The sequence below is a fragment of the Aythya fuligula genome, chromosome 8 (genome assembly GCF_009819795.1).
Source record: "Aythya fuligula isolate bAytFul2 chromosome 8, bAytFul2.pri, whole genome shotgun sequence".
NCBI lineage: Eukaryota > Metazoa > Chordata > Aves > Anseriformes > Anatidae > Aythya > Aythya fuligula.
The window spans coordinates 16,541,472-16,558,093 of NC_045566.1; the positions used below are offsets into that span (position 1 = coordinate 16,541,472).

Below are 16,622 nucleotides of genomic sequence, written 5' to 3' on the forward strand. Positions count from 1 at the left end.
CCTCTCCCCTCAATGCCTACTCTCTCCACATTGAGAGAAAGAGATGTGAGAGGAATTTCTGCAAGGTCTTGGGGTGCTACCAGCATCAGCAATGATCTTTCTAGATATTTTTTACTTAAGCAGAAAAATGTGGCAATCAAACAGGACAGGGGGACAGCTGCCACAGTAAGGTGGCCACATGAGTGATCTTCATCTCTCAAGGACATACCCAGCTTGGGCTAGAGCCTTGCTCAAGGCCTGTCTCCCTCAGCTGCTCTGGGCTCTATAATGTGTTTCTCAGGTTACAGAAATCATTCTCCTCCGTCACTTCAGAGCAGGAGAGCTTTCCTAAAGGACCATTTTTTATCACAGAATGAAGGGACTGCCAAGCTGCTCTGTAGAGTCAGATTTAGAAGAAAAGGGAAAAGAAATGAATAATTGGGAAAGAACTAATTGTGTGAAGAGATAATATATTCCAAGAGAAACATCTGGAAGCTCAGCTACCTGGAGAACCCAAGCCCTCTGAGTAATGAATGGGAAGACAAGGACAGCAAATTAAGATTCTTACTTCATCAAATCCCATCTTGTCAGGGTGCTTTGGAGGAACAGAGACATACTGAGAAGGTTCAATGGGAGGACGATCAACTGTAAGAGAGGAGAAATCCCAACCATCACCTTGATGCACGCGCTTAGTTGATATAATGTATCTGCATATGTCTTCATCACTGGGCCTAAAGCCCCGGGAGCTGGGATGTGCAGTCAGGGCAGCAGTGGGTGCAGCAAAAAGCATCCACACTGCACAGCAGAAGGGAGCACCTATGTGCCAAACAGACCTCATGATAAAGATGAGGTTCTGCAGCATCCTTTCCCCATTAAAGATGCAATTTTGCAATTGATGGGGAAGTTGAGGGGTTTTGTGAACAGAGTTGACTCAGCCATGATTACACCTCTATGTAGAAAAGCTGTGGAAATTGGAAAACGTGTATATCAAAACTGTGTGAGAACAGTAAGGATGCAAATTCTCCCAGACTCGCAAGGGGAAGACCTGGGAACTGGCAGCAGAGCTCTACCATCATTAACTGGGGAGCTCCATCACAGCAGAGCACAGCAACTTACTCATAGATTCAATTAACGTGTGCACAAAGTTCTCAGCTTCTTCTTGCAGCATCTGATGTGATTTCAGGGGCATGGGAAGGAAACCATAGTGCTCACGGTTGCAGATGTACATCTGAATTCCTGAGGGTCACAGAAAAACAGAAAATAAAGTCAGGTCTTTTGTCAGCAGATTTCACTGCTCTGTTGATATATAGCCATAATCAAACTTATACCTGGACTTCAATCTCAAGAGGTTCTTCTTCATCAGCAAACAATTCAAAAACATTCTGCACCTGGGATGGGGCAACCCCAGCTGTACGTACAGATAGGGGATGCGAGGCAGGAGAGCAGCCCTACAGAAAGGGATCTGGGGTTTCTGGTCGGTGTCGAGCTGATCATGAGCCAGCAGTGGGCCCTGGCAGCCAAAGGGCCGACTGTGCCCTGGAGTGCCTCAGGCACGGCCCTGCCATCTGGCTGAGGGAGGGGTGCTCTGCTCTGCTCTGCCTGGGGCAGCCTCACCTCAAGCACTGGGTGCAGCTTTGGGCGCCACAACATAACAAGCACATGGAGCTATTAGTGTCCAAAGGAGGGCTATGAAGATGGTGAAGGGTCTAGAGGGGAAGACGTGTGAGGGGCGGCTGAGGCCCCTTGGTTTGTTCAGCCCAAAGTAGAGCAGGTTGAGGGGAGGCCTCATGGCGGCCTGCAGCTCCCTCACGAGGGGAGCGGAGGGGCAGGCGCTGAGCTCTGCTCTCTGGGGACAGCGACAAGACCCGAGGGAACAGCATGGAGCTGGGACAGGGGAGGGTCAGGCTGGGGGTTAGGGAAAGGGTCTGCACCCAGAGGGCGGTCAGGCACTGGGACAGGCTCCCCAGGGCAGTGGTCATGGCACTGAGCCTGCTGGAGTTCAAAGAGTGTTTGGACAATGCTCTCAGACACAGGGTCTGTTTTTTGGGTGGTCCTGCATGGAGCCAGGAGTTGGACTCAACAACCCTTATGTGTCCCTTCCAACTCGGGATATTTCATGAGTCAATAAAAATCACTGTGCCATTTTCTGTTGTACCGGATAACAGCAACTGGCCTCTCCTATGTAAACAATTTCTACTTGCTCCCTAACAGCAAGGGCTTTTAACTGCAATCAGTTTTCTCCTAGGAGAGACTGGGAACCCACATCTTAGACCAGAGAAAGGGTCTCCTCTGGCTGTCGCCTTCACAGTATAAAAGCAGTTCTACAGCAGAGGGCAGAACTGGCCTTTAGCAACAGCAGTGACTGATAAACTCTGTAGGGCTACTGTAGAAAATTGGAGAGTACCACAGAAACCCCCATTCCCAAAACTACAACTGCACTGCTCACACCTGGTACCTCACCTAACTCAATTGCCTCACAGACCCAGAGCCAGAAGCAGAGTACTGGAACAGGCTTTCAACCTCTGAGCAAGCCAGCCTCAAGTGATAAAATGGCTGGCACAGAAGTCAAATGGGCTTCCGACTACAGATGTGCTAACGGAGAAGCAGCAGCGAACACATGGCATGGAGCCTCTCTCCCTGTACAGATCCAGGGCTCAGCAACAGCCTCCAAACAAGGAGTGCAAAAATAGGTCTCAAAGACAGGGAAAACATGCAGGCCTCAAAGCTCAGGATGGAGGCATTTCCACTCATGAGTGGGCAAGACTCCCCGTTGAAACACAGGAGGGCTGCATTTGTTAGAAACCTGCACAGGGTGAAGGGGCTCAGGTGAAAGGGAAGTAGTCCTATTGGACACCCCATCCCTCTGTGGTGAGAGGAGGCCCTGCCTGGAGTCATACAGGATGAAGTTGCAAAGCCCAAGCCCAAGGTATCAGTATAGCTACAGGGTTTGTTACTAGGTTAGCAAGGATTTCAGTCTGAGCTTTGCATTCAAATATCTTCCTGCTTCTGCTTGCTTTGGCTAGAATATAAAACCAAGATACTTTCACCTGTGTTGGCAAAGAACTTTGAGGAATGTGTTTGATAACCATCTTGGAAATGTCAAGTCTGCCACAATAGTACTCTCCTCTCCAGGAATACTTTTTAAAGTGGCCTGAAGATGAGAGGAAAATCCTACAGAGAGGCTACAAGTGAGGAGGAAAGATACTTTCAAAAAAGTGATAATGTCACTTCCTTCTACTTGAAAGCTTTCACAAATGCTTGCTCAAGGAGCTGAATCTGAAGATATCCAACAAAGAGAGTGAAATCCAGATGATGACTGGTCACCAGTGGTGTTCCCCAGCTGTCAGTGTTGGGGCCCATCCTCTTTAATATCCTTATTGATGACTTGGATGAGGGAATTGAGTGCACCCTCAGTTAGTTTGCAGATGACGCCAGGTTGAGGGTTAAATGGTGATCTGCCAGAGGGTAGGAAGGCCCTGCAGAGGGACCTGGACAGGTTGGCTCAGTGGGCAGAGGTCAAGGGGATGAAGTTCAACATGGCTAAGTGCCAAGTCCTGCACTTTGGCCACAATAACCCTGTGCAGTGCTACAGGCTTGGAGCAGAGTGGCTGGAAAGCTGTGCACAGGAAAAGGATCTGGGGGTGCTGGTTCATGCTTGCCTGAACATGAGCCAGCAGTGTGCCCAGGTGGCCAAGAAGGCCAACAGCATCCTGTCTTGGATCAGGAATAGTGCAGCCAGGAGGACTATTGAGGCAATGGTCCCCCTGTACTCATCTCTGGTTGGGCCACACCTTGAGTGCTGTGTTCAGGTTTGGGCCCTTCACTACAAGAAGGACATCGAGGCCCTGGAATGTGTCCAGAGAAGGGCCTGGAACACAAGTCCTGTGAGGAGCAGCTGAGGGAACTGGGGTTGTTTAGTCTGGGGAAGTGGAGGCTCAGGGGAGACCTCATTGCTCTCTACAAGTACCTGAAAGGAAGGTGTAGGGAGCTGGGGGTCGGCCTCTTCTCACAGTTATCTAGTGATTGGACTAGAGGGAATGGCCTCAAGTTGTGCCAGGGGAGGTTCAGCTTGGCAATGAGGAGACATTTCTTCTCAGAAAGAGCAGTCAGGCATTGGGACGGGTTGCCCAGGGAGGTGGTGGAGTCACCGTCCCTGGGGGTGTTTAAGGAAAGGTTGGACATGGTGCTGATGATCTTGGAGGTCTTTTCTAACCTTAGCGATTCTATGATTCTTAGAACAGAGCCCTTTGCAAGGGAGAGACACACTCACTGCTGAGCTTCTTCATCGGGAATGCCGCAGCAATGCATGATCAGAATTGAGCTCTGGCAAGGTCCTTTATTAATTAACCACCATCTTAAAGCTGCTAAAGTCCATTCAACTGGACAAACAGATTTAAAATAAATAAATAAATTCAAACCTGGAAGCTTTTCTGCATTTTTTTCCCTATTTAATGAAGCAAGCACAAAAACTCCCTTCTCTCTAGAAAATAAATGAAAAGCAGACACTACCTGGTGTGTTGATGCTTTCATGTATTGGTCCCCTTAATCCCTGGTATTTTTAGCAGAGCAGAACTGTCTGCATTACAACTCCAATGTTTACACCATTTTAAGTTCTGCAAGTAAATCGTTGGCTGCACTACTTGCCAAAACACATTCAGCTGTCAGCTGTAGTTTAGGTAAATGGCAGAATAAAAAAGTATGACCTGCTGACATTAATGGATTTGGCACTGATCTAATCAACTAATCTTATCTGGCTCACTGATCTCTGTTCTTATCTTCCGCTGGCTTAAACACAGTTAATCTGTGTAGACTCATACCAATATTTCTGTTCCTTCTGGGATAAAGGCTACTTCAAAATAGTAAAACTGCCTTAAAACAGGGAGCAGGACTCACTCTCCAGCTCTGTTTTTCTAATAAAAATAACTACTGCTACAAGGGACAGAAAAGCTACAGATACTTGTATTATCCTTTGTGAGGCAGTGACCAAACCCACAGCCATAGTCAGGCAACCTAAATTTCCCCCCCCACCCCTGTAACTGGACCTTCCTGCTGGCTGGCTTTAGGTCTTCAGAGCCTGAGGCTGAAAGGAAGCTCAGGAGATATGGCTGACAAAATGCTATCTTGCAAGTGCAAGCAGCTCTACAGTGTCAACTCCCTCTGTTCTCGGCTGTGCCCCTCACACCTTTGCAGGAAGAAGAGAAAGATCTCTTATTCTCTCTTATTCTCAGTATGCAGGCCCATCACTCAACAAAACACCTTCACTGAGCTTTGTTGCAAGTCAGTAGTCCCATTAGGAGCCACGTCCTCTCAGCAAAAGTGAGACAGTCTCTCTGGAGCATCACGGAACAGCTGTGTCAAGCAATAGACTCACTGCTGAAAACTGCTGTTTTGATATGTGGTGTTAAGTGTAGTAGTTGGGCTGGACAAAACCCAACATCCCTGTGACTTTAGTCAAGTAAGTGAAATTCCTCCAAAGAGAAATTTGCCTCACAGTCCATACATTTTGCACATTTCTGAACTTGGATGTTATCCTTTTATCCAGGGTGCAAAACTCAGCCCAGGACAAAAGCCAACAGACTGACGGGCCAGAATGCCAAAGCACTGGCTTTCATGTCATGGGTCAGTACTGGAAAAAATTAAGATGTTCTAGAATCAAAGGAAAAAATGATGGGTTTGAATCCCTGAAATATTTCTTAAACAGCTGGAGCTACTGCAATGCAGTTACCACTCTCATTGGATGGTGCATCTCTGGGAAACCTGTCAGAGGGAACAAGTAGGGCAGGTAGATCTGAAGGAGCCCACTTTGCTATTCAGACTTCTCTGAAGCCAAGGTACTGAAGTCCTGACTCTCAAACAACTTTTCTCTTCTTTAAAGCCCCATGCTGTGATGAGGGAGAGGGCTGACAATACTATTTCACCTCAGCAAGCCAGCAAAACTAGTCATGAAGCTCCGGATCAAAGTGCATTTCACTGGTGCTGCTGAAGTTTCTTCATCCCCTTTTATCTTATAAAGTCTTAAACTTTTTCCGTCCAACACAACAGGGCAAAGAAAAATACAAATAGCTTTTAAAGACATAGGCTTTCCAGAAGCAACCCTCAGCTCTGGCACTGCTTCATATAGGCCTGCTGCTACCCAGGACATTGCTGGAGGCAGAATACTCATCAGATCCATTCTCCGAGAATAAATGGGACTTAACATTCTCACCACAAGTACAAGCAGCAGTAGCATCTTGTATTTTAGAGAGACATTTCCTCTGAGACACCTGGAGCTCTTTGCTAACACCAACAGCCATTCCTGAACAGGGATGAGGACACCAAGGTTGTGGCTTAGCCTAAAAGGACTTCTGTATTTCAGGTCCAGCTGACATCCTCCCACCATCAAAGACCCCAGTATCAGCCAGAGTGGTGCACATTCTCTCTCCACTGTGCTTCAAGGGTTTCAAGACAGCTCAGCACTTGACTGGTTCTCCTCATATACCGATGGAACAGTGCCAACTATGCGAAGATTTTACTACTCACAAATCAGCTCTAACCCACCCTTGCCTGGCTATGATTTCCTCTCAACACAGCCTGAAAGTTGCACTGGCTTTGCTTGTTTTGTCTTTGAAGACAAAAAATACAACAACTCATGTACAACTGCTGAGCTGCCATGAACCAAGGCCTCATGAGCACTTGGTAAGCAACTACGTTTTTTTGTTAATTTGTTTTCCACAATGACTGCTACATCTAAAGAGAGTCCAGGAGTCTCCTGAAGTGGTGACTTTAGATACCTTACGAACAGACTTCCACTTTCACAGCATTCACCTGTGTTCACTACTGCCTTGCTGCAACACAAATCAAGGACAGATGCCACATATTTAGACTCTGAAACGTTGTCGCCATCCCAAGAGTTACTCCCATGGCCTCTGAAACTAGCTGTGGCTTGACACTGCATCGCCAGTCACTTGTTGGTTATCCTTGAGTAGATTCAAAAGAGCAAAGGAACAGGGTACAAACTCACCACTGAAGTCAACACATGGCTTTTAGCCTCTGAACTCCAAGCAGAGATCTGCATGTCTACTAGTGAACCCTCCCCAGCAAAGGTTCCAGACGTACCTGCTTGGCGACTGGAGAAGGCAAAGACCATGATATCATCAAAGCTCCAGGTGTAGTCCTGGTGGGGCGGATAGAACATCAACTTGGTAGAGGCCTCTTTCCTCAAGTCAATGAGGAATGTGGAATGAATCATTGGGACAGCAAAACAGCCTGTCCTCTTCCATTCCCGAATCAGGGGATAATCCAGGGTCCTTTTATAATAGCCCTGCAAACACAACGAGCAAGCTGCTTGTTACAAGAGATTTGTTTCATAGATGCTCCCTAGGAAAAGCTCTCACCCTACGCCCTCCCAGCAGGGATGAATCAGTGCCCAATTCTCAGATTTTGAAGTATACCCCATTTGAAAAGGGCTTAGTCAAGTATTTATAAACAATTCCCATCTCAGAAGGTAAAGCTTGACCCTGTCTTTTAGAAGTTAATGGAAATCCAAGCCTTTCCACTGCAAAATCATCTTGCAATAGAGCTTCAAACCCGTGACTATTCTACCCCAGCTCTCCAAAAACCTTTTTTTGCACTCAGACTCTCAGGTCTGAGCCTGGAGGCTGCTGAGCATGTGTGGCATCCCCCATGTTCAACACACACAAAGGGCATTCACAGTCTCTCAAAATACGACCTACAAATTATTTCTGACCATGACTTCAAAAAATATTTACTTGACTTCTGGGAAGACAACACCTGTGTCTCCATCAGCTGTGCAACAATCCCTGCTTGCTCCATCCCAAGGCAAACAGGTTTAATACCAATTCCTGAGCTCTCCCCACAGAGTCATTCTGGGGGAGGCACTTCAGTCAGCTCCTTTCTCTGTACCCACAAGCTCTGCTAGCCTTCCAGCCCGATGGGTGCATCACCCATAGTGTGCAGCTCACAGCTGGCTTTGCAGGTGCAATACCTCTAAAGCTATCAGTTTCGGAAATAAATACACAGAACTCCTTCAGAAAGAAAGTCCTAAGGCACCAATTAGACATCTGAACACAACTGACTGTTGAATCCAGAGTAGACACTGGTCTTTACAGAAATGATGAGTCACTAAAGTAAGTTGATGTTATTTCTACGTTACATTTTCCATGAGGATTCTAGAACCAGCAGCCAAGCAGATCACTGCAAAACCACTTTACCCTAGTATTGTGTAGGAGAGTGGTGCATCTGTTTGTTTATGCATCTGTGGTCCCCTGTATCCCCTTCAAAAGCCTTCTGACCACATTGTGAGGACCAGATGTCTCAAACACAACCAGTCTGATTTGAAAATTGAGCAGGTACAGAGCTTACTAGCATTCTCACCGAAGGAAGGGTTAAGACACTTAACCTTTAACAGACATTGGAGACTGTCCACTGGTAAAAGATTCTGGAAACTGACCTTTCTTCCTCCAATCACTCTCTACAGGGTTTTAGGGCTTTTTACTGATTGTAAATCATGTGTAATCAAGAAAGACTCCAACTTGTCAGCACTGTTGCTGTGCTTTCTTAAGGCTAGCTTCATGACAACTAAACATCAAGCTGTCCGGAGCTGGGTTTGGCTTGTTGTTGCTCAGTGCTGCAGGCCATGTTGCAGGGCGTGTTCCAGCTGTTATTCCCTCCCCAGCTCCCCAGGGAGAGCAAGGCTGAGAGAGAAGAGCAAAGATGTGGGACTACAAGCACAGAAACAAGCCAGCAGCAACTAAAAGAATAAGAATAAGAATGAAAGTGGGAACTTCCCTTTTCATTTGAGCAGCTTTTTTCTCCTCAAATTCTGGAAGATGCTTTTGCTGCTACTTTTTTCTTCTCTTTGCAGCTAATTCAATTAGCTAATGCTAATTGATGGAAAATTACTACTGAACAGGTAACACTGGGGGCCAGGGCTGAGGCTGGTGTACACAGGCAGGGATCCACTTCAGTCTGTGAAGCAAAGCTGATTTACGTATTGTACAAGCAATACAAGCAACCCATTTTCTGATTTACAGAACAGTTGCTCTGTTTTCACTTTGCTTGTAACACCAGAAACAATTATGTTTTACATCAGGTAACTGCAAGAGGGGAGTGTGCTTCATTCCATCAATAATGACAATTAGTATCCAGTTAGCTCTCCAGAATAAAGCAAGAGGGAAGGGAAGGTTAGGACTGTGGAGCCCCTCTGAAGTACTCATATTCACATGCCCCAGGGATGTTGAAAGACATATCTGCAGCTCAGGCTTAAGCACATTTGTCTATTGTATTTACAATGAAAGAAAGACAAAATCTGGGGATGGAAGGAAAATGCAAATCCTGAAACCTTCCAGGGCAAACATGAGCAGAAAAAATTCTCGCTAGGTTAGGAGGTACACAGATCCCATCTCCCCAAAACATAACAAAATATATGATGGCAGCTGACTGGAGAACAGATCAAAGAAATCATCTCGTTATTGAGGTTTACCTGTGGGCTGAGAGAAAAAAAAGCACTAACTACATTCCTTATCTTAGCTTCAATGTCTTGGAAGGCCCATCTAGAGCTTAGTCAAAAACATTGGAAATGAAAACAGTAGGGAAAAAAAAAGTTCAAATGACTGTGGTGATAGATCTGCCCCTTTGTATAACTGATTCTCTTACTAAAATCCTTTTATAAACAAGGTGACTGTACAGGGTTTGACTGAGATGCAGATTATTTTCTCCACAGAAGCCCATATGCTGCTATGTTTTAGACTGGTGACCAAACCAACATTGACAGTGCATCAATGCTGACAGTGCACCGACGTGTGCTTTGGAAAAAATCTCCCAGGGAGATTTTCCAAAGTTTATCCAGAATTGCTCAGGGACTGGCTGGGCACTGTTTTGCTGGTGGTGAGTTAATGTTTGTGCATCATTTGTTTTATTTCCTTTGCCACTTATAAAACTGTCTGTATCTCAACCCATGTTTTATTCCCCTCACTTTTGCCCTTCCAGTTCTCTCCTCCATCCTGCCTTGAGGGGGAGTGACTGGAGGGGGACTTTCCTGCCAGCTGGAGTCAGCCCACCACAACGCTGCACAAACAAGTTACAGGTGACAGCTTCACCTCATTCTGTCTTTAAAGAAAGAATGCTATTTCTACTAACACATTTTTTATCTTATACTTCATGTAATGTAGTACATGTGACTTGAAAAGGTAACACAAAACTCTAAGCAATGCACTTCTGTCCTTTACATATGCACTTCAGCACATACACACTTCATTCAAGGCAAAGGGTGTTTGTCTACCACATAAATCTTGTTCACATGTGAGAAAAATAGCCTATATAAAACAGAGATCTGTAGTGAGAAAAGCATATTCCTCTCAAATTAGCATGAATATACAGGAAAGCTGGTCTAAAATTATGTACCAAGAATTTTAAGACCACGAATTTTAAGGCTATTATACAAACATATGGAACCACCTCAAATAAATATTGGTGTGATTGTGGGTATTGTGGCTTTTTTTTTTTTTTTTAACATCATTAGTGTGATTGTATCACATCCCCAGACTTTTGGTTAGGAATAACATCACTCAAATCAAGCTCAGCTTCCTCCAGATACAGCTTTTTAAAAGTGAGGAATCTCAGACGAGGAGGCAAACTTGTCTGCACACCCAATGCAGAACATGCATTGCTTTGCTCATACGTATATGTTAGAAAACAAAGCGTGAAAAACTGTTATAGACTGCAGCGTCCCCTCTACCTGTATTCCCAGACTCCCCATAAACGTACGGTCCTTTCCCAAAGATACGCACACCCAGGGTTTAGATCCCACCAGTGAGAGAGGTGCAAGCTTAGATGACTGTGTGACGCCACTATCCTCATGACATGCCTCATAGCAACAGCAGCTATTTTTCAGAAGAGGGAGCAGTCTGTATTACAAACACAGGTGGTAAAGTCTACAAAAGAGAAACTACGCCCACTGCTTCACAGACACAGCACAGGAGTCTCTGAAAGCACAGCTTACACTGTCACCATTCATGAGGTCACTTGCCTGGGGGGTGATGCCACACCAGAAGTTAGAATAGAGAGAGCGAGACTCGAGCATTGGTGCCACCAATGTCTTGTTCTCTGCTATCATCAGGTTCAGGGTTTGTGGGTTGGTCAGTAAGTTATCCGTATCAACAAACTAAAGAAGAGGGGAAGAGAAAAAGAAATTTGTTATTAGATGAAACAATATGCTTCCCATGACATTATCTCGGGAATTAGGTGACCAGAGACATGAGGTATCAGCAAGAACCACTGAGCTGGTGGTTTTGATACCACAGTACATGTCTGTTATAGGTGAACACAGGAGTAGCTGCCCCTGTGACAGAAATATGGGCTGGGGAAAGATGTGGAGCTTTCAGAGGACTCCACAGAACTACTCCACCAGAGAGCAAGGGAGATGCAAGGCCAAATAACAATGCTGAAAAGTCAGGTTGGTCTATTCTGTGAAGACGATCAGGAAGAACTCTTGAAAAAACAGGCCCCACACTCTCATCTTCTTCAGAGGCTGCAGAAACACCACTATTAACTGCTGCTGCAGTGACCAAAAGGCACACATCTTTCCACAGCTGTCCTGCTCATCTATTCCCCTTACATTTCACCAGAAGCAGGCAATGTTTCAGTCTGTGGGACTCTTTGCAGGTACTTACCCACCTCCCAGACTATATTCAATCCTGATAAAAACAGCTTAGCCAGAACCTCTAACCCTGTGGATAAAGCCTTTGGCTTACCCAGGGACTAGTCCCCCTAACTGCAAAGTCTTGCTCATCAGAACATGAAATGATACAATGCATCTCACTGCATAGAGCTTTTACTTTATGTGGAGAGGAAACCTTCAGACAGCCCCAAGTATCAGAGTGACTGACTACCTGAAAAGCTTTTGCCTGAGGACAGTTAATAAATCAAGCACTGTATTTACCAGGATGTAGTCTGACCACTTCTCTCGCGCCGCACGCAGGGCAGCCTGTCGGAGTTTCATCACATGGGTGAACCGGGAACTTGGCCAATGCTTTGGCCCAATTTCTTCTGGGTAAGACCTAGCAAGGAAAGCAATCAAAAAAGTCTAGTTCCCCTGCTGCCTTCTGTGAAAAAGGAAAGCAGTATCAGAGTCACCTCAGGTAACTCAGGAGAGGTAAAAACAAAAACAAACAAACAAAAAAGTGGTTCTGAGGGAAAAGGATTCCACGTTTCACACTGGCATGTGTACACAAGACAGCAGAAAACAGGTAGCATTACAGCATTTCCTGCTGACCAAGTGGCCACAAGCAAAATTGCACTGTCAAAACCAACAGTTTCTTCTGCAGCAGGCAGGCCCTCACCTGAGGAAAGCAGAGGTTACCCTCCTAAAATGAACTGAAGCTAATTTACCTCATCTGACCCTCTGGTAGAAAGTCCTCTGCTAGGCTTTAAGTCTATAAAGACAGCAGAATCAACACAGCTGAGGATGTGAATATGAAGAGCATTTTAGATTCCCCCAGGCTCTGTGTATTATTAGTAACTGTTAACACATTCTGGTAACACCTCTTAAACCAACAAACACCCAACACCCAAGCCCAGGGGTCCAGTCATGGGAACAAAGTTATGTGCATGTCTCTGTTTTCAGGATCAGATCTTTGCAACAGGGATGGTAGGAAACTTTGGGACAGATCCTTATGTGAGATATAATTCATGGCTGTGAAACAGTGCCAGCATAAGCCACTGAAGGAGCTAAGAATTTCAGAAATTTTTTTTACAGAACTTAAAAAGAAAAAAAAAAAAAGTTTGACAAGATTAGGAAACATCAATTGCAATGCAAGGATTAAAAATAAATAAATAAATCAATAAAACAACCAGTCCTGGTAGGTTTGCACAACGAATGTCACACCAACACACTAAAGACCTCAAAAGCATAAGCAAGCTTAAACCAAAGGGAAAGTATAATAAATAATATTATAAATAGAAGAAATAGAAAATAGAACAAGATGAAGGAACAGCTGATCTTAATAATAAAAACCTAAACATGTTTCTTCTACTTCAAAATCATGTATTTCAGTAGGTGTAGTCCTTAATTCCCTGAAAGAGGATTGTCTTTAAACCTAACAGTATATTTCAAAGGAATAATCCTGCAAATCATATGCAAAGGCATAATATGCTGAATTAAACATAGTTCCCTGGCTCAGAATTTATTGAGTATTTGATGCCAGGGACAGAACTTTCACAGAAACTATGGGAACAGGCTATGATTTCTCTGCTCCCTTGCAGATAAAGAATAGCAGTTTTTAATCCCTGTAGCTTTTGATCTGATTTTTTTACCATGCAAAGAGAGCAACTGCAGATGCTGTATAACTGAATGGAAAATGCTTTTTTCTCCAAAGTTCTGCATGAATTGCTTCACTGAAATCAAAGACCTTTTTATGTGTTCCACCAGAACACAGTTTCAATAGAACAGACCCCACCAAAAAGAAAAAAGGAAAAAAATAAAAATATATTAAAAAAAATACAAAATTTGATATATAGTTTGAACAGCTTCAGCCAGCCCCTCCCTGCAGTACTCACTGCGGGTCTTCCATTGGCCTCCACTCCACATCATGGTAGAGGTTCTGCACGTTCTTCAGCCACTCTCTAAGGATTGCTGTGGTGTTATCAGCATTGTGATCAGTGGCTGCCCTAGAAAAATAAAAAACACAAATACCACTGTTCATACAAGATTTAGGCATGAAGAGTAGTTAAATCCCTGAGTCTGCCTATTTGCAGTGGGCTAGGATGGTATGAGGAAGGTTATGCTCAAAACCTTTTCCCAGGTGGTAAATGAGTTGAACCAATGAGTAAATGAGCAAGAACCAATTTCTTACAAGCACATCCAGCTCCTGGTAAAACTCACTGCAGCTCCACAGATGTTAAGGCACACAGCAGAGCCCCACTCCCGCGAAAACACTCCCTTGATGAAGGCAACCTTGCACACCACTTCGCTTTCACTGGTCCCCTGCCTCCCTGGAACCCAGAAGCTTTGTCATTAAGCTGGCACAGGTCTGAACTCTGCTGTTAACGCCCACGTGCTGAACTCCCCTTGCTGACTGTCAGGATCACATCCCTTCAACTGCATTCAGTTCATCCTCTGGAATAGACAGGATGGCATCACATGATGAATGAATGGCCCATGGTGAGTCCCAACTTTGGAAGCCCCAGGATTTTACTCCGCATGCTGTACTGCCCCGCAAGTACACCACTTAAGCTGCACGGCATGCTCTGCTGCCTCCCACTCCAGGGATCACTCTCGTCAATGTGGAGGCTCTGCTGAAACACCAGGAGGAGCCCCTGCTAAGACACACAGCTAGTGAGGAGAAGGAACGCCTTACCTGCTGCTCAGCAGCACAGGGAATGATGGCCTAGAAATCCATTTGCCTCCAGTCTGCAACCTGCCCAGCCCCTCACAGCTGTCCCCCGGATGGTCAAGCTGACACAGAGGTGGTGGGGAAAGGCAGGAATGCCTGATCTGATGTACAGCAGGATCAGGACCTTCACCCCCAGCTATAGCCAGCAAGCAGCAACACTGAGGCACAGAGAGATATCTCGCTTTCTTACTGAGACACAGAGGTCATGAGTTTGTACAAAACACCCGGAGGAGCTTTGTGCAGACACCATGTTAAAAGCCAGTAACAGCACTCCACCTCAAACTACGGGACAGGAGAAACCTGCCTGCTTACCCTCCAGCCTCTGCATCCTCCCAGAAATCAGCATCCAAAGGATGTTTTTCCTGAGGGGTTGGGTAGCACAGCTGCACAAACCAAACAGGATGCTCAGAGACACATCCCTAAGGGCCATTGCATGGAAAGGAGCCCTGGAAGCCACAGGCTCATCTCTGCCTGCGAGCCTCAGGTTTACAGGGGGGGCACGCCTAGTCACTTCCCAGCTGCCCCCTCCCAGTATGCGCTTCCCAGGGACTGGGACCTCTGCCACAGGACATCCAGCTACTCCCACGGGCACAGCCACTCCCACAGCAAACTCCCTTTAGCTGAAGGGCTGCTCGTTTTTCCTGGCCGGGAGGCAGGAAAGCACAGCTCCATGGCAGGATACAGCCAGTGCAGCCACAGCTCTGCAAACTCCATGGGGAATTTACAGTCCCATTATATTCCTTTGGGAGTACAAATACTGGTTTAAATTCAAAAACACAACCAAGAACTCAGATTTAAAGCTTATTTATAATCAGAAGAACACAATAACTTAAGGACAGGAAGCTTATTTACTGAACATTGATTCCTGTTTATTAAAACAATAAATAAGGAAAGTTCAGCAACTGAATGGATGTTGGTTTCTTGCTCCTATCAACTGTTCTCACCTGAGGCTGGGTTCAGTTATAACTGTGGGATTTGCTTTTGACCAAAATCTTTAGACCCCACTGCAAATCTAGTTTTCATGGATGTTTAACCAGGTGAAAACTGCCAGTCACTGCTGACTGGGTAGAACAGACTACCCAAACTTGTCCCATGTATTGTATGGATTTCAGATCACTGACTCAGACCCCTGGCTGAGGACACTTGCTTGGGTGTCCCAGCCACTTCATTCATCTTATTCTGCTTTCCTTCCACACTCCAGCTGCACAGGCACTGAACAACAGCTCCAAAATTCCTCAGATGCCACAAAACTGAGAAAAGGGCTTTTTGTTCATGGCTATCATGGGAGCTGCAGTACATCAAGAAGCTCCTGCTGTACAGTGGGACCACACAGCAACCGGGCATCATGCAAATCAAGTGAAGATGACAGGGGCCGTCCTGAAGAATAATGGAGCCCAGCTCACTCCAGGCTTTTTGCCATGTCCAGGCTAGTCCCTTAAAATAATCACACAGCTCAGCATGTGCACATTTCCCTCAGCAAGCCTCATCCCAGTCTCTCTAGCTCACAGAAGATGAGGTAGGAGATGTGGAGGGGTTTGCTAAAGCCTGGAGAGGAAAAGTAGAAGGTGGGTGGATGGGTGAGTCATGTTAGTCCTGGCATTGTGCTGGCTGCTTCTCTATCTTGACCTGGAGATTTGTCTCTGTTCAGTGCTGTATATGCAGCTGGGACTCTCCATCCTGCCCCCAGTGGGGCAGTGTGCATAGCCTCCAGCACGAAGTGAGACATGTAAATGGCAACCCAGAGGAATCTCTAGAGCTGCCCACGAGGGAACTGCTAGAAGGAATATGGCATTTCACTGCCCAGGCCATAATGGTGGTGTTAACTAGAAGGTAAATTCCCAGCCCAGCAGACCTTTACAAAGAAACAGACGAGAAAAAAGCTCTGACACAAATAAAGGACTGTTGCTTTCAGGGCTATCCACCCAGTAGCATTTCTAAGCGCAGAGTTCTCAAAAGCAATAAAGTCTGTCACACCCTAGATAAAACATGCCCTATGACTAGCAATTTGGCAAATGTTTGTTTTTCCAGCTTTAAGGAAGAAAAGAAAACCCACCCACATTCAAAAAGGCAATTATTACTATTAGTTTCAAGACTATTCACATTTAACTTAAAGAAATCAGCACTTGCTGCTATTGGAATACCTGAGCCACTATAGTTCACCTACTCCCCCAGAAAAAGTAGCTACTATGGTGCTTGCAATACCACTGCATGGGGAAAAACAAGCATATATATTATATATATTTTTTATTTATT

General features: G+C 45.5%; 1 protein-coding gene across 4 annotated transcripts in view; it reads right to left on the reverse strand.

Moving 5' to 3' along the window:
• The window catches only part of COLGALT2 (collagen beta(1-O)galactosyltransferase 2), a 105,660-nt gene that overhangs the window by 6,507 nt on the left and 82,531 nt on the right, over positions 1-16,622 (reverse strand). For all 4 annotated transcript variants that reach the window (XM_032192398.1, XM_032192396.1, XM_032192397.1 and 1 more), the window contains 6 exons: positions 13,534-13,644; positions 11,918-12,035; positions 11,006-11,140; positions 7,075-7,279; positions 1,096-1,215; positions 548-624 (listed from right to left, as the gene is read on the reverse strand). In XM_032192398.1, coding sequence (XP_032048289.1) covers positions 548-624; positions 1,096-1,215; positions 7,075-7,279; positions 11,006-11,140; positions 11,918-12,035; positions 13,534-13,547 — 669 coding nt within the window. In that variant the 5' untranslated portion in view covers positions 13,548-13,644. The remainder of the gene's footprint in view (positions 1-547; positions 625-1,095; positions 1,216-7,074; positions 7,280-11,005; positions 11,141-11,917; positions 12,036-13,533; positions 13,645-16,622) is intronic.